The sequence below is a fragment of the Colletotrichum truncatum genome (genome assembly GCF_014235925.2).
Source record: "Colletotrichum truncatum strain CMES1059 chromosome Unknown Contig_0004, whole genome shotgun sequence".
Taxonomy (NCBI): domain Eukaryota; kingdom Fungi; phylum Ascomycota; class Sordariomycetes; order Glomerellales; family Glomerellaceae; genus Colletotrichum; species Colletotrichum truncatum.
The window spans coordinates 1,094,378-1,109,563 of NW_027222401.1; the positions used below are offsets into that span (position 1 = coordinate 1,094,378).

At 51.7% G+C, this 15,186-nt stretch overlaps 5 protein-coding genes across 5 annotated transcripts; 2 read left to right on the top strand and 3 right to left on the bottom strand.

Annotated features, from left to right (window-relative positions):
- Positions 1-573: 573 nt before the first annotated feature.
- Positions 574-4,755, top strand: CTRU02_207096 (uncharacterized protein; the record flags this gene model as incomplete). The annotated part of the gene is made up of 4 exons (XM_070204834.1): positions 574-1,567; positions 1,618-2,458; positions 2,514-3,557; positions 3,888-4,755. 4 exons carry the CDS (start codon positions 574-576, stop codon positions 4,753-4,755), a joined length of 3,747 nt encoding a protein of 1,248 aa, XP_070061367.1.
- Positions 4,756-5,944: 1,189 nt separating this feature from the next.
- On the bottom strand, positions 5,945-8,780 carry CTRU02_207097 (phosphoribosylaminoimidazole-succinocarboxamide synthase; the record flags this gene model as incomplete). Its single annotated transcript, XM_036719523.1, has 2 exons — positions 5,945-8,544; positions 8,717-8,780. The coding sequence occupies 2 exons, from the start codon at positions 8,778-8,780 to the stop codon at positions 5,945-5,947; spliced, it is 2,664 nt and encodes an 887-aa protein (XP_036589230.1).
- Positions 8,781-10,893: 2,113 nt separating this feature from the next.
- Positions 10,894-12,352, bottom strand: CTRU02_207098 (fasciclin domain family protein; the record flags this gene model as incomplete). The annotated part of the gene is made up of 2 exons (XM_036719522.1): positions 10,894-11,502; positions 11,561-12,352. The coding sequence occupies 2 exons, from the start codon at positions 12,350-12,352 to the stop codon at positions 10,894-10,896; spliced, it is 1,401 nt and encodes a 466-aa protein (XP_036589229.1).
- On the top strand, positions 11,855-12,259 carry CTRU02_207099 (uncharacterized protein; the record flags this gene model as incomplete). Its single annotated transcript, XM_070204835.1, has 1 exon — positions 11,855-12,259. One exon carries the CDS (start codon positions 11,855-11,857, stop codon positions 12,257-12,259), a length of 405 nt encoding a protein of 134 aa, XP_070061368.1.
- A 589-nt stretch (positions 12,353-12,941) lies between the features above and the next one.
- CTRU02_207100 (uncharacterized protein) lies at positions 12,942-14,644 on the bottom strand (the record flags this gene model as incomplete). The annotated part of the gene is made up of 2 exons (XM_036719521.1): positions 12,942-14,330; positions 14,381-14,644. 2 exons carry the CDS (start codon positions 14,642-14,644, stop codon positions 12,942-12,944), a joined length of 1,653 nt encoding a protein of 550 aa, XP_036589228.1.
- Between the last annotated feature and the right edge of the window lie 542 nt (positions 14,645-15,186).

A 15,186-nucleotide genomic window follows, 5' to 3' on the forward strand; every position in this document is an offset into this window, starting at 1 on the left:
CCAATAAACCTTCAGTATCTCATACATCGTATCTCAAATGAGACAATTAGAAAAAGCCTAATGAGTTGCCTTCAATATATAATGGCGTTGCGGCTCACCATCTGCGGACCAAGCTGCTTCGGGGCTCGGTGTGTTCATTTGCTTATCTCTTGTTCAGCTTGTCAACCCCTTCAGTTTTACACCTACGTCGTACAGGTTATCAAAGCGGGGTAACATGTCAGATTAGCCCCCAATTGGACTTGTGTTGGCTCACAGTTGGGCCTCGCGCTCTGTTCTGTGAACCCACGCGCGAATCACATCCCTTGACGCTTCTCAGCCTGCTGCAACATTCTGCGCGGCGATACCGAAGGTGGCTTAGTATTAGCATACATATCTATTGTCTTAAATCAGCGCGAGCCTGATTTCGTGACGGGCTATGGTATATAACCCGGCAGGCCTGCTGAGTTCTATTCTACCAAGCTAGCTCAGCCTTGCATTTACATATTTGTCACATCACAAGCACTCGCGTCAAAAACAGTTATACATTCCCACTTCACCACTGTATGGGATCGAACAGCTCGAGCCATGCCAACCATGTTGGACCCCAACGAATACACGGTCGGCTGGATCTGTGCCATCTCTACCGAGTTTAACGCAGCAAAGGCCTTCCTAGACGAGAAACACGATGGGCAGCCTCCTGTTTCCCAGCACGACTGCAACAGCTATGCTCTAGGCACGATGGGTGATCATAACATTGTGATTGCTGTATTGCCTGATGGGGAGTACGGCACCACTTCTGCTGCTGCGGTAGCGAGAGACATGCTGCACAGCTTCCCGAATGTGCGTATTGGATTAATGGTTGGTATTGCCGGCGGCGCACCTAGCTCTAAGCACGACGTACGGCTTGGTGATATTGTTGTTAGCCGTCGCAATGGCGGTAAAGGTGGCGTCTTCCAGTATGACTATGGCAAGGCTGTCCAGAACCCGGCGGTCTCTTTTGAGCATACGGATTTCTTGGACCAACCACCGATGTTGCTTCGGGCGGCTGTTAGTTCTCTTAGGAGCAAATATGAAATGGAAGGACATCATTTGAAGGCCGATGTTGAGAAGGCTTTGGGGCGGTGGCCACGGCTTCGAAAGACCTACTCCCGGCCACCTGCAGATAGCGACAAGCTCTACCGATCCGATATCATTCATCCGAACTCTTCGGAAGGATGCCACAGTGTTTGTGGCGATGATACAGCCCTCTTGATAGAGCGGCCAAAACGGACTGACGATGAGGACGACCCAGCAATTCACTATGGATTGATGGCTAGCGCCAACCGTTTGATGAAGGATTCTACTCTTCGAGACAAACTCACGACGGAAAACGGCGTCCTATGCTTCGAGATGGAAGCTGCTGGCCTAATGAACCATTTCCCATGCTTGGTAATCCGTGGCATATGCGACTACTCCGATTCACATAAGAACAAGGAATGGCAAGGGTTCGCTGCAATGATGGCAGCAGCTTACGCAAAAGATCTCTTGCATCAGATCCCACCTAACAAGGTGGAGGCGGAGAGACGGATTGGTGATGTTCTTGGTACAAGTTAGTTGCCGCCCTCTTTAGGTTCTTGATGCTATCTAACTCTTGGGTAGTCAAAGACGACCTTGATCATATGCAGCAGACTACGAACGAGATCAATGCTACAACAGTGAAATTAAAACATGACCAGCACATAACCAGATTGCATAAATGGTTGTCTCCGCCAGACTCATCGACAAATTTTAACCATGCCAGACAAAAATGCCACAAGGGATCCGGATTATGGTTTATATCAAGCTCTATTTACAAAGATTGGAAGCAAGGGTTACGTCGACATCTCTGGCTCCATGGCTTGGCGGGGTGTGGGAAAACGGTGCTAAGTACGACAATAGTGGACGATCTTCGGAAGGCAAATGATGCCATCACCCTCGAATTTTACTTCGACTTTAGCGATAACACAAAGCAAGGACTAGACGGTGTTCTACGCTCCCTCATTTTTCAACTCTATAACTTGGGGCACAACACCGAAGAACTCGGCAGTTTATACGACACTCTTCTTCAGGGTCAAAAGCAGCCAGATACCAAAGCTTTAACAAATTGCTTTAGCGCAATAATAAAAGGAACTAAAACAATTTACATTGTTCTTGACGCTCTTGATGAGAGTACAGATAGAGAACAATTGCTCGATTGGATGAAAGACATCTTCACTTTACCCGATCTCAGTCACATCTTTTTAATCGCCACTAGTCGACCTGAAGAAGCGTTTCTCAAGCGCCTGCCATGCTGGGTCGGAGAGGAGAACTGCTTCTCGCTTGACAAAACGGCCATAAATACAGACATCTACGCCTATGTCGTGGCCCAACTCAAACAACGTCCTGCTTTCGTCGACAAGAATTTATCCGACGACCTCGGGGCCCAGATTCGGGATAAAGTCGGAAATGGGGCTGATGGCATGTGAGTTTGCAGTCTAGTCATACAAAGTTTTCAGAAGCCCTGACAGAAAGTGTAGGTTCAGATGGGCAGCATGCCAATTAGACAGTCTTTCAGCATGCCAGAGTCCCCAGGATATAGAAGATACGCTCAAATATCTACCAGAGGACTTGAATCGAACATACCAACGCATGATCGACTGTATTCCACCATCACAGAAGAGTAAAGCAGTTCGTCTGCTACATTTCATGGTCCACGCCGATACTCCATTGACTGTATCAGAGGCAATAGATGTGATAGCCACTCAAGCGGATGAGGGGCCACAAGGTTTCAATATTAAGGCGAGACCATTCCAAGGAGCTAGCATTTTGCACTACTGCCCCGGCTTAGTGTCTATAGTGGAAGTTTCAAAGCTGGGCAGTTATAACCTGGTTACTGAAGTCCACCTTTCCCACTTCTCAGTGAAGGAGTATCTTTTGCAGGAAGACAGGTTTGATCTTATGAGATCTAGCATTGTCATCACCCAGACTTTCTTGACTTATCTTGCGGATAGTAAGAGTGGTTTATATTACACTGCCGATCGATGCTTTCCACTGGCAAAACGTGCTGCCAATACGTTCATGAAGTATGCTGCTTTATCTGAGACTTCGAACGACATAGTTTCAGCAATCCTAGTTTTCCTGGAAGACGAGGCCTCTTTCCAGTGGTGGGTTAGTTTGATTGAGACTGGCCAGTATAACCCTGGCGTTATCTTAACCACCAGACTCTGTTCTACTTGTTATGGTGGAATGTTAAGGGTGTCAGAAAGCCTGATTCAGAAAGGGGTAGATGTCAATCAGCAACCTAAAGAAGGCATTCCTACCGCTCTCTATGCTGCCTCACAAGAAGGCCATTTTGATATTGCCCAGCTTCTCTTAGATAAAGGAGCAGACGTCAATTCACAGGGTAATGGGTCCCATGGCACCGCTCTTTACGCTGCCTCAAAAAATGGTCACTTGGAGATTGTCCGACTGCTCATAGACAGAGGAGCGAATATCGATATGCAAGATCAGCGGGCTCATAAAGCTCTATATGCTGCCTCTAGATACGGCCACTTACAAACTGTCCAGCTGCTCTTGGACAGAGGAGCCATTGTCGATATGCGAGACCATTTGGACCGTACAGCTCTTTATGCTGCCTCAGAAAACGGCAAACTGGAGATTGTCCGGCTACTCTTAGACTGTAGGTTTCACAGGGGGTGAAACGGAATTCCGTTCGTCAATAACAAATAACAGTAAATTGGTTCTAATCGATGGTTCATGATAGTTGAAAAAGTGGTGTTGTTGACTAGAAGGTGGGGATATTCCCCCTTGGCCCGTCACGTGGGTCTGGGAGGCTTGGGCCTCTCAGCCTGGCGGGCGTGTGGCTGGAAGTGCCACACGACTCCGTATTCCAACTATCGCAACATAGACAGAGGAGCAAATGTTAATGTGCAAGACCAGTGGGCCTGTACCGCACTATACGCTGCCTCGAAAAACGGCCACTCGCAAACTATCCAGCTGCTCTTGGACAGAGGAGCCAATATTGATATTAAAAATAGACGGGGTGATTGTGGGATATACGCTGCCTCACAAAACGGCCACTCACAAACTGCCCAGCTGCTTTTGGATAGAGGAGCGAATATCGATATGCAAGACCAGATGGCCCATAGGGCTATATATGCCGCCTCTAGATACGGATACTTGCAAGCTGTCCAACTACTCTTAGAGAGAGGAGCTAGTATTGATATGCAAGACCACTGGGCCTCTGAGGCTCTATTTACTGCCGCAGAAAATGGCAACTTGGAGATTGTCCGACTGCTCTTAGAGAGAGGAGCTAGTACTGATATGCAAGATCACTGGGCCTCTGAGGCTCTATTTACTGCCGCAGAAAATGGCAACTTGGAGATTGTCCGACTGCTTATAGACAGAGGAGCGAATATCGATATGCAAGACCAGCGGGCTCATAAAGCTCTATATGCTGCCTCTAGATACGGCCACTTACAAACTGTCCAGCTGCTCTTGGACAGAGGAGCCAATATTGATATGCAAGACCAGTGGGCCCGTACCTCTCTCTACGCTGCCTCAAAAAACGGCCACTTAGAGATTGTCCGGCTGCTCCTAGATAGAGGAGCGGATGTTGGTCTGCAAAGTAGCTATTGGAGTCACGTACTCAATGCTGCCTCGATATACGGCCATTCGGATGTTTTCCAGCTGCTTACAGAAAGATTCGCTGCCAAGCAAGTAGGGCAGGGCACACAAGGAGAGCAGGATAGGCAGGCTAAGCGGGCCAGATGCGAATAGAGCAAACTCTTTTCTTCTTGCTGCAGCACCTGTACATACCTGATATAAGATAGTTAGAATCACCAGCTCATTTGTTAAGTTTTCAAAAACCCTGCCATGTTCAAAGGATGGCATTCCGGTGATTCGTGGGCTAAGACAGATGCGAGGAAGTATTTTAGTATCGATCGAGATGCCATCATCGTGCAAAGAGCATCCTGTCATATGTTCTAGCATGCAAAGTTAGCAAGTGTTCTGAGTGCGCCATATTACCAGGAGTACCACTAGATGGCAAGTTCGTTACCATCTCAGAAAGGGGCGTAGATATTTTGATGGTGTTCTTTCGAAAGCCCCAGTCCGGCATATACCTTTGGACATATACTGCATATATGACGAAACGTCTGCTGCAGGGAACAAACCGCATCACACCGGAATGCTAGACTTAGCAATTTAATAATGGGACGTGTGAATAACTTAGGATACTTCAGCCTGACTATCTCGCGGTTTTCTCTATTGCTAATTGAGGTAATGCGGACTTCTCTGTTGCCTTGACAACTCTTAGTATGTTTGTCGAACTCACTTACGAAGTAAGTTAACCCGGTGAGGTGTATGTTTGCCTTTTAATGACAGTGACATGCCATAAGCTAGGAGGACAGGAGAACGTCAGGGACACTCAATCACCATCTTGACTAGTAGGTAACCAGTAGAAATTCTCATTTTAGTTCACAATTCTATTCAACTACTTGACAACCCTCCCATCGTTCACTCTGCTTCATCAAGCATATCCACCACCATCTCATCCTGGCTCAACCCTCAAAGCAAAGAAGACAGTTCCACAACATGGATACATAGTCAACTCCTCAAGCCACGATACAGATATATCACCTAAACCACAGCGTACGATCAACTTTTTAATCTCATTCAATCCATCAACATCTAAATCTCGTATCCCATGAAAATCTCGTGAAAGTTCCTCCACTCTTATCCGTGAATCTTGGTCCCGTAATCATATAAAAACACACACACACATAAAAAACGCCGTATCCTCCCAAAAACGCCATGCCAATGCAATACAATGCTAAACAAAAGTCAAAAGAAATGTAGCGCCTATGTACAAATTAAACGCGCTGACGAACAAGATTAGACGTAACCATCGAGCTCGTCTACTCTCTCTCTCTCTCTCTTCCAAGGTAGAGAGGAGACTCATTATGCATTAAATCATAGACCGACGCGAAGGAGCCCGTTCGTGAAAGCCCTTTCGCTCGGTAAACCTCTTCTGCCTTCTCACGCCCAACCGCCTCTCGTCGCGGCCAGGCCAGTATCCGAACATCCATGTGCTCTGCGCCGACGCGGGCCCGGCACCGAGTCTATCGCTCAGTTCGGACTTCGTATGCGGGGCCGTGGGCGTCTTGAAGACGGGGTCCTGGGCGTTGTCCTCGTTGGCGAGGAAGGAGAAGATCTCGGCGGGGCAGGTGACGGCGTGCGGGAGGCGGTACTGGTTCCTGCCGAAGAGGAGGGAGACGAGAGCGAAGAGGTAGAAGATGAGGAGGGCGAGGATGACACCGAAGACGGGAACGACGGGGAACATGCGGACGCCGCCTACGGGAATCGCGGTGAGAGCCATGAACAGACCACCGGCGAGGGCGGGGAGGAATGCGAGGAGCGTCGTGAGGAGGGAGAATGCGGCGACGCGCCAGTGGCGGTTGCGGAGGGCGTGGAAGGTGCATTGGATGGGTACACAGGCGGCGTAGTCGGCGAGCACAGAGCGGGAGGCAGGGCTGCCGTCTTTGGCGCCGAGGTCGGCCCAGGGCTGGAGGATGCGGATGTTCAGGTCGATGGACTGGAACGCAAGGTACAGGAGCAGTCCGATGAAGCTGGGGATGAAGCTGTAGAGGAAGTTGGCAGGAGAGAAGGCGCCTGGGCCGGGGGCAGCGGAGACGCGCGGGTTGAAGCCGTTTACGAGGCTAGTGCGGTTGAGGAAGGAGACGACAAAGAGGGCGGCGAGGAGGACGGTGGCTGCGACGACGAAGAAGATCGCCTGGCTGGTGCGGAGGCACCAGGGGAGGTAGAGGGTGCGGATGTAGTCGTCGTGGCCGGCGACCAGGAGGTTTGAGGTGATGGAGCGGCGGTCGGACTCGTTCTTCGTGTCGTAGTGCAAGTCGGAGGGCATGTGGCCCTGAGAGTGCTCGGTGCCGAGACCGTACCAGGGGTTCTCCTGGTTGTCTGTCATCCAGTAGCCGAGACGGTCGACGATGCGGTTGCGCAGGATATGGCGGAGCTGGGTGCGATTTTCAGCGACCTCGGATCCGCGGTAGGACTCGCGCGTGTTGGACTTGCTAATGATGAAAGAGAAGTCGGCAATGGAGCGCGGGTCCCACATCAATCCTGTAACACGGTTGCGCCAGTACAAAGCAAGGATGATGACAGCGATGATGACGAGGAAGTAGAGGCCTACGAGCGCCCAGATGGTGCCCTGGACGGCGGTCCAGTACCATACTTCGTTGTGGATGACGGTGAAGGAGGCGCTTGCGAGGGGGATGGTGAAAGCAGAGAGCCAGAGGATGACCAACGCGATCTTGACGTGGATCGGTCCGGCGAGCTTTGGGAGGAGGAAAGTCTTGGGGTAGAGGTCCTGGAAGAGGGCGTTGCGTCTCCTCATGGGCTCATCCTCGGACATTGAGACGAAGGGCATGATGCGAATGGTGGCGGTTGTAACGCACTGCACATAGATGAAGATGAAGGCCGCACAGATCTGTGGGAGGATGCGGAACAGGAAGTATTTGACGCTGTAGATGGTCTCGCCGTAGGTCAACAGACCGGGCTGGATCGGAGAGTAGATAGCCGAGAGCATGAGCGCTGCAACCATCAGCAGGCAGAGGAGCATCAGTACGGCCATTGAGGGAAGTCTCAGGACAGCGGGCACGTGTGTGAGACGGGGGTATGTCTCGCGGGTCTCGTCGATGGTGTCGAGCTTCGTCATACCCGGGAAGACGGACTCCTTCTCACTAACCGGCAGCCACTTTGGTGTAGAGTCGGGGAGGAGGGGTCTTCTGAAATCTTGGCTCGGGCGGTATCCCGAGTCGGCAGTCTGTGGCGGCGACATGATACGGGTGCCGAGCGACATTGACGGGCGCTCGGCCTGGTGAGACTGCGGGCGTTGCATCGATTCACGGGCGTGCGTGGACATCGGCGGCGCGAGCATGGGTTGGAAACCAGTTTCTGGGTCACCGCTGATCTGCGGGCTCTGTTGCTGAAGATCGTCCGGAAGGTAGCCGGCAGCACGGTAGTAGCCGTTGTTGTTCTCCGCAGGGGAGGGCAAGCTGGAGGGAGGAGTGAAGTTGTTGCCGTGCTCACGCGTCAAAGCCTCGAGAGCATACTGGATGTAAGGGGTATCATCAACTCCCGGGGTGACGGAGCGGTTGGCGGCAATGGTGAGCTCGTCGCGGAAGCCTTTTGCGCGGGTCTGGTTAGAGACTTCGTCCATTGCCAGCTGGGCCTCATTGAAGCGGACCGCAGGCTGGGAGACGTAGGGATCCTGGTGGTTGAACATGTTGCTGCCAATGACTACTGGAGCAGGGAAGTTCTGCTCCGGACGACTGAAATTTTGAGGGACGGCTGGTTGTGAAGGCGGTGAGGGCGCGGGGGGCACGAAGGACGGCGGGGGAGAGAGGGTTTCCTGGGGGCTGGAGTCTTCTTCCTCTAGGCCGTTTTCATAATGCCGTCTTGCCGCGTGATGAGGACGAAGTGTGTTTGGAGTGGAAGACTGCTGTGATGGCGTTCCTGCAGACCAGAGCTGTGGAGGGTAGTGGCCGCCTGTGATGTGGCCGTCAGTATTAAGAACAGGGATCGAGGATGGTGGTGTTGGTGGTGTTGGTGGTGGTGGTGTGGTGATGTGGTGGTTGGCGAAGGAAAAGTGGAAGAAGGTTGTATGTGGATGGAATGAGGGAAAGAAATGTTCAAGTTGTGATGTAGGATGTAAACGTACGGTAATTTTGCATATAGCCCTCGGGGTGGGCGTTATTATCAGAGGAATACATGTCGCCTTTCATGAGAGATTCTAGCAGATGTGCCTGATGAGCCTCCACTCGGAATTCAGCGATTGACCAATTACCAGCAATAGAGGCGACGGAAATTTGGTGTGATGGAATGGGATGGTTGCATGATGCGGGCAAAAGAGGAGGGGAAAGGGGGGGCGAAACATCATGGATGGGCAGTGTTGTGGTTTTGCTAGAGAAAATTGCAAGTGGTTGGGAAAACTTCTCTCTTCCATCACGAACGATGAGTGGTGGTTTGTGGTGAAGTTTGGAGGCTGGAAGGTTGGGTGATGTTGCGTCCCAGCCACCGAAAATGCCACCAAAAACCCCCCGGGACCCTGGCGGGGGCCGTTTTGAAGGTACGGACGCTAGCCCGTAGCGCCCGGGGATGCAGGTACCAGAAGGGCAACAAGAGGAGCTAAAGACAGGGGACTTACTACTTTGAGGATGGCGGTTACAGCGAAGAGACAAAAGACTCGTGGTAACTGAATCGCAGAGTGGTGAAGAAACAGAAGGGAAAGAGAAGAAGTTATTTTCGTGTGACAGCCGTTCATCTCATCTATGTATTCTGTCACTAACCATAAAATACTATCCCTATGTACTGTGTCGTAGACCGCCCACCAATCCGAACAAGTACGTATTCTGCAAGTCCAGTTGTCCTGCAGAAGCCCTCTTTTCTCCCCAAAGCTAAGAAGAGCCCAACACCACCACCCAATATGTGCCCTATCACACCTATCTTCCTCTATAGCTACAAGTAGTAGAGGTGCTTGCCTGTGACAGAAGCAACTGGCAGGTTGCCCCACCAGCGGAAGCAAGTCCCCACATCCGCTGCCACCACTCGCTGCGACGCCTCGAACCAGGGGGTTCATTCTCAGTGGCTGGGGAGCAAGGGTATCGGCTCCACATATCCAAAGGCCTGGAAATCGTGCCGCCTTCTTTTGCTCATTCCCCTGATTGCGAAACCTGCTTGTTAACCTCGAACAAACATTATAGACATCACCGCGTTTGCCTCTCACACTAATCAGGATGTGGGTTTTCTCTCGTTTCCTCTTTTGGGGGTGGTTGTCTTCTCATTCCCCTGTCTCTCGGGCTGAAAACCCGGCGACTGGACCATCATCTGTGACATAGGTGCTCATTGACGACCTTGGCGAGAGGCGGGATATCGGCCTGCATTTTGAGGCTGATCCTCACCGCCCACCAACCGTCCACGTCGGATGACAGTTCTAGCGGTCTGCGGCTTGATACACTAGTGAGCAGTTTTGAACCCGAGACTCGCATCATGGCGGCGGTTTACCTCTTTTCCCCTCATCTGTTCTCTGCTGTCTTAACCTTCACCTTCTTTCCTGGGTAAGATGCAGATGCGGATATTTGGTAAGGGTTTCCTTTAGGGTTGCCTCATCAACACCAACCAAGTCACATCATCCCTCACACCTGTGGCTTGACTCTCAAACTGAGTGACATTATCCTTATCATGATATTCTCCTTCATCCTGGTGTTGACCCATCCCCCCCCCCCCCCCCCCCCCCCCGAGTGGACCACCGCCTGTGGATATCGTCAGGACCCATTCAGTAGGGCTACCCGACATCACGTCGCCCACCATCTGCCACGCACATTGCAGTTCCCCGATTCCATAGCCGGGTTGGGCACGCTGACTTTCAACAATCACAGCTCAAAAGCGGGTCGGTTAGCTCAGTTGGTTAGAGCGTGGTACTAATATATCATCAGATATGTCAAGTAATGCCAAGGTCGGGAGTTCAAGCCTCCCACTGATCATCTTTTGCTGGTGACGCAAAATATCGTTTTGACATCGGCTCTGCAGTTTTACTTCATCCGAGGGCTGTCATTTTGTAGATTTACCCCGGGGTTTTGTGACTGGAACATCATCTATTTGGCATTTGAATTAGTCCCATTCTGTTTTTTGCACACCTTCGTACCGTCAACTACATGGAGCTCATGCGGAACATGTCAGATCACTTTAGTAGACTCAACGCGCTGCGTAAATGACTATGTTGAAAATAAAAGATATCTTGAGAATGGAAAAAATTGCCTTAAGGGCACCAGAAACCAACTTGCTAGTCATGACACATTCAATAAACGACCGACGTCCCCCTCTTATCCTCGCCGTATCCTACAACTCGTTACTCGCAAAGCCCTCTGCCTGAACAAATGGCCCAAGCAATCTCTTTAACTCTTCAACACCCAGTACTCCACCACCGCTTACGTTGCTTCCGGTGGACGACGGGATAAGTATTTCGTCAAGCACATGAACGATACCATCTCTCGCCGGCATATCTCTCACAGACACATTTTTCCCGTTCACCACCATGACTGGTTTCTCCCGGTTGATACCAACAGAAATCACGGCGTCATCCAATAAAGTCTGGAACTGCGGTGTGCTCGGAATCTCCTCATCCCCGGCATCGCTCAGACGTATGTCAGAGTAGACAACTTCGTCCAAGACATGATACCTCGCCAACGCCCTCAAATACTCCAGCCCCTCATCGGAGAACAAGAAAGTATTCACTTCCGCTCCAAGGGCTTCCCACGCCTCATTTGAAGGAGTAAACAGCGTGATCCCGTGAGCTCGAGCGTGCAACTCTTCACTCACTCCAGTTGTCTTCATCGCCCGGGAGAACGTGCCCAGTTGTTCTGGTAGGGCTTCTATAAGTTTATCATGTCGTGGGGGCGGCACGAGGACGTTGTCGACGAAGTGTACGATGCCGTTCGCCGCTTTCTTCTATCAGGAATTAGCAAAATCAACTCTCCACATTCCGGAAAGGAACAGTGAAACTTACAGATTCCCCATCCAAAACCCGGCTGTAAAAGTTCAGAGTGATTCCAGAAGAGCTGCCCTCGACCCTCACCCTCTGCCGCCGCCCCATATCGCTTTCCTCAAGTACACTAGACGCAGTCTGCACCCCACGAAGCTTGTCGAGGGTGTACTCGGCAGATAGAACATGGTACTCCAGAATCTCCTCCATCAGTTCCTCATCGCTGCGTTCCATACCATCCAACTTTGCAAACGCCTCGTCGGTAGGCACAAGCACCGTAAGTCCATCACTCCCACTCAGCAACTTACGAAGCTTCTCATGCCCGTCCACCAAACCCGCAAACCGCCGTCCCTTCTCGCTGTTCCTGATAACTTCCCAAACATTCTCCAAAGTACCGTCTCGATCTGCAACACTTCGTCGCCTATCCCGTCCCAAAGCCCCGTCTCTCTCAACGTCAACATCAGCTTTAGTCCAAGAAAGACTCCTCGCAGTCCTCGTCACCGCCCCAGCGACCTGAACTATCCCCCCACCGATAGAATCAACAACCCAGTCAAGCGAAGAAAGCACCCCGTCCCGCACCGGGAAGACCCTCCCGTCGAGCCCAATCTGCTTCTCGTCCGCAGCAGCATCTCCGGACGAAGCAACAGCGCAGAAGGCCGCCGCGAAAGGGAGGAAACAACCGGGCTTCATCACCTCCGTCTCTTGTTCAAATTTCGTCGGTAGAGAGGATGACCGGACGCGATGGATCAATTTCTCGGATAAAGTGCGTCGTAGAGTTGTCGACGTCTCAAAGTAAATATGTACCTGGCGTCCCATGAGACCTTGGTTCACTTATACGAAATACAAGAGGGGAAACTGGAGAAAGCTCCAAAAGTCGAGACAACTCCCCCTTTCAAAGGCCTGACAGACTACTTTGATTCGGATTTATCGGTCTTCTATATAAAACCCCCGTTGAAGAAACAGAAACTACCGACTAGTTCTCTCGGAGGGTCGAGACATACAAGCCCATGCACATTGTTGTAGCACGAGTGAGAGTGTGGGCCATCAGGGTGCTTAATGCCCAGACCGCACATCACAGCACGCGGCTCTTTTGAAGGGGGGGGAGGAGGGGGGAGCTGACTTGTTGTTCCACTACTCGTTATTGATGCGGAGTAAATTTCGTAACGACTGGAACCCCTTCTAAACCTGGATGCAGAGATTTTTTTTCAAACAGCCAGATGGGACAACAAGGTGCTGTCGGCCGCATTTGAGGAAGAGCGAACATGCTGCATAACACACAGGGGTTCTCAGCACCGCCCAAGACGTACCTCGCTGTTCATGACAAGACTGTGTACGATTCCGGGGGGGAGTCATGGCTTGCAAGGTTGTCAGACGCTGATTCATCGTAACTACAAGAATAATACTACTACACCCTAGGGCCGCCAAAGCCGCCGACGACCCTCACGTTCCCCTCGTTCTTCTTCTTCTCCGCAGCCCCGTCGAACGCATCCACGATCCTTCCCGCCCGCACATCAACAGGTGCCCACCTCTGCTCTCTCAATTTTCTTTCTTCCTGAGTGGAGTCTATCTCCCAGACACCCATTTCATCCAGAAGAACCTCCAAGACCAATGTGTACTTCACCGTCTCGTCGTCTTCTACGTCAGACGGAGCGTATAACCTGTCAGCATCAGCTTTCGTGCGTGGGACCCTCGTGCAGAGAAGATGTAAGTCAAGGATTTGGGAAAACACAAGGCCGAATGTGGGTTTGTTCCGCCGCGAGAGGGCTTGGCCGGTGTATCCCGGGATGTTCAAGGGCGGGGGGTTGAAGACGGAGCGAAGCGTGGGGTCGAGGGGTTTGTTATGTTTCGACGACATTTCGTCCAGCGGCGGTGGAGGCTGCATGTCTTCTGTGATGTTGGCCAGGTTCGCCGGGTTTGATTCTGCTGATGGCTTATTTTTTGAAGAGCTGGTGCTGTTGAGAAGCATAATAAGCGGACTGCTAGGTAGGTTACGGGATAGGTACCTCAGGTGCGAAGAGAGGTACTGTAAAGAATCGTGTGCCGATCCCCTGTCGTGCCGTGTGAAAAGGGCCGTCATGAGGGTGGAAAAATGTGTGATTAGAATAATGTCCGGCGTTGTAAGCTCTTTGCCTTCCTTCGTAGGGTTCCTGTTCTCGCTCTCTTGGGCCTGGGCCGCCACCTCTGGAGGCACAGGAAGGTCTACGTCTTGAGGCCCAGGACTTTGTGTCTCATGAGCATCTGCCTCTGGAATCTCCATATTCTCTGGGGCCTCGGGAGTAGCCAACATGGAGAGCATCGAAGAAGGTGGCGGCGATAATTCTGAAGAGGAGGACGGCGGAAGTGAAAACGCATCCTCGTTGTCGCTATCCGCAATCTCCGTCCTCTCTGCCCTGGGCACAGGGTTAGGTTTGAGATCCGGTAGCACGATTCTCTCAGGCTCCGGCTGTAGGTTTTGCTCTTCTTCAAGCTCACTCGGTAGCCGCATTGGAGGCTCCAAAGCGTCTTCGATCTCCGACATTAGCGATCCTTCAGAACCTGGACTCTCAGGGGGGATGTCCAAATCACCCAGGACCTCCCAAACGCCATCCAAATCAAACACTCTCGAGACGGACACCCGTTCCAGGCAAGCCCTCAGCTTGTCCTTCACCTCCGCCGCAGGAACTTCGCGAGCAGCCATCTCAGCCTTTACAGCATCCCTCAGCATGGGTAGAACAGCAGCTGGCGGCTGCGTCGTGACAATCATTGCCCTCGCATCGCCGCTACACAGATCATTCGCCAGAGCCTGCATGGAAATCTACCACAAGTCAGTCAACAAGCCTCATTTACATATAAAATGCCGCCTACCAGAAGGCCCATCTGCTCGCTCTCAGCACTCAGCCCGACGACGCTCCCCCGCTCGAGTCCTCCCATGAGAACATACTCATCAATCTCCGGACACCCAACCCTGACAGGGCCCCTCTTCTTGAGCGCATCCCGGCGCTTCGTTTCCTTGCGGCACAGCACAGCCGCCGATATGGGCTCCAACGGGAAATGCGAGCTTGCCTGCGATGCGACCGGGTCATCTGCTGCTGCTGCTGCTGCTGTTGTTGCTGATGTAGCGGCGGCCATGGTTGACCGCCTTCTCTATTCCGCTCAGCGTAGGCAGTCGACTTTCTGCCGCTGCCGTCCTCGAATTAAAGTGGTATGCGAAACGTGACATATCATTTCCAAAGATGGTTTTTTTCCGGGACCCCAGATGCAAAACAATCGGCTTACAAACTGGTCTGACTGCTGCTGCGCGCGTTGGCGACGCGGCTACCAATTCCCAAGAAAAGCCGACGACGGCAGGAAGATGCCGCCAGGTCACATGATTGAAGCTATTTAAACTTTTGGGGAAGCTGGGGGAACTGCCCCCCAGTCAAAAATCTCGATCCAGGCTCGGCACATAGACACCATACAGGCATGTTCAGCCACCCTCAATGACATCATTTTCTTTCCATGCATGAAAGTCACTCATGCACACATCCATCTTCCTGTGACTGCAGAAACAAAGCCCCTCCCAAAGAACCCTTGCATATGACAAGTCATGCACTTCCGACTACCATGTCAATAGGCTGATCACTAGTTCCAAAAATATCATGCAACAAAGAACTATCGCAATGTGAGGCTCA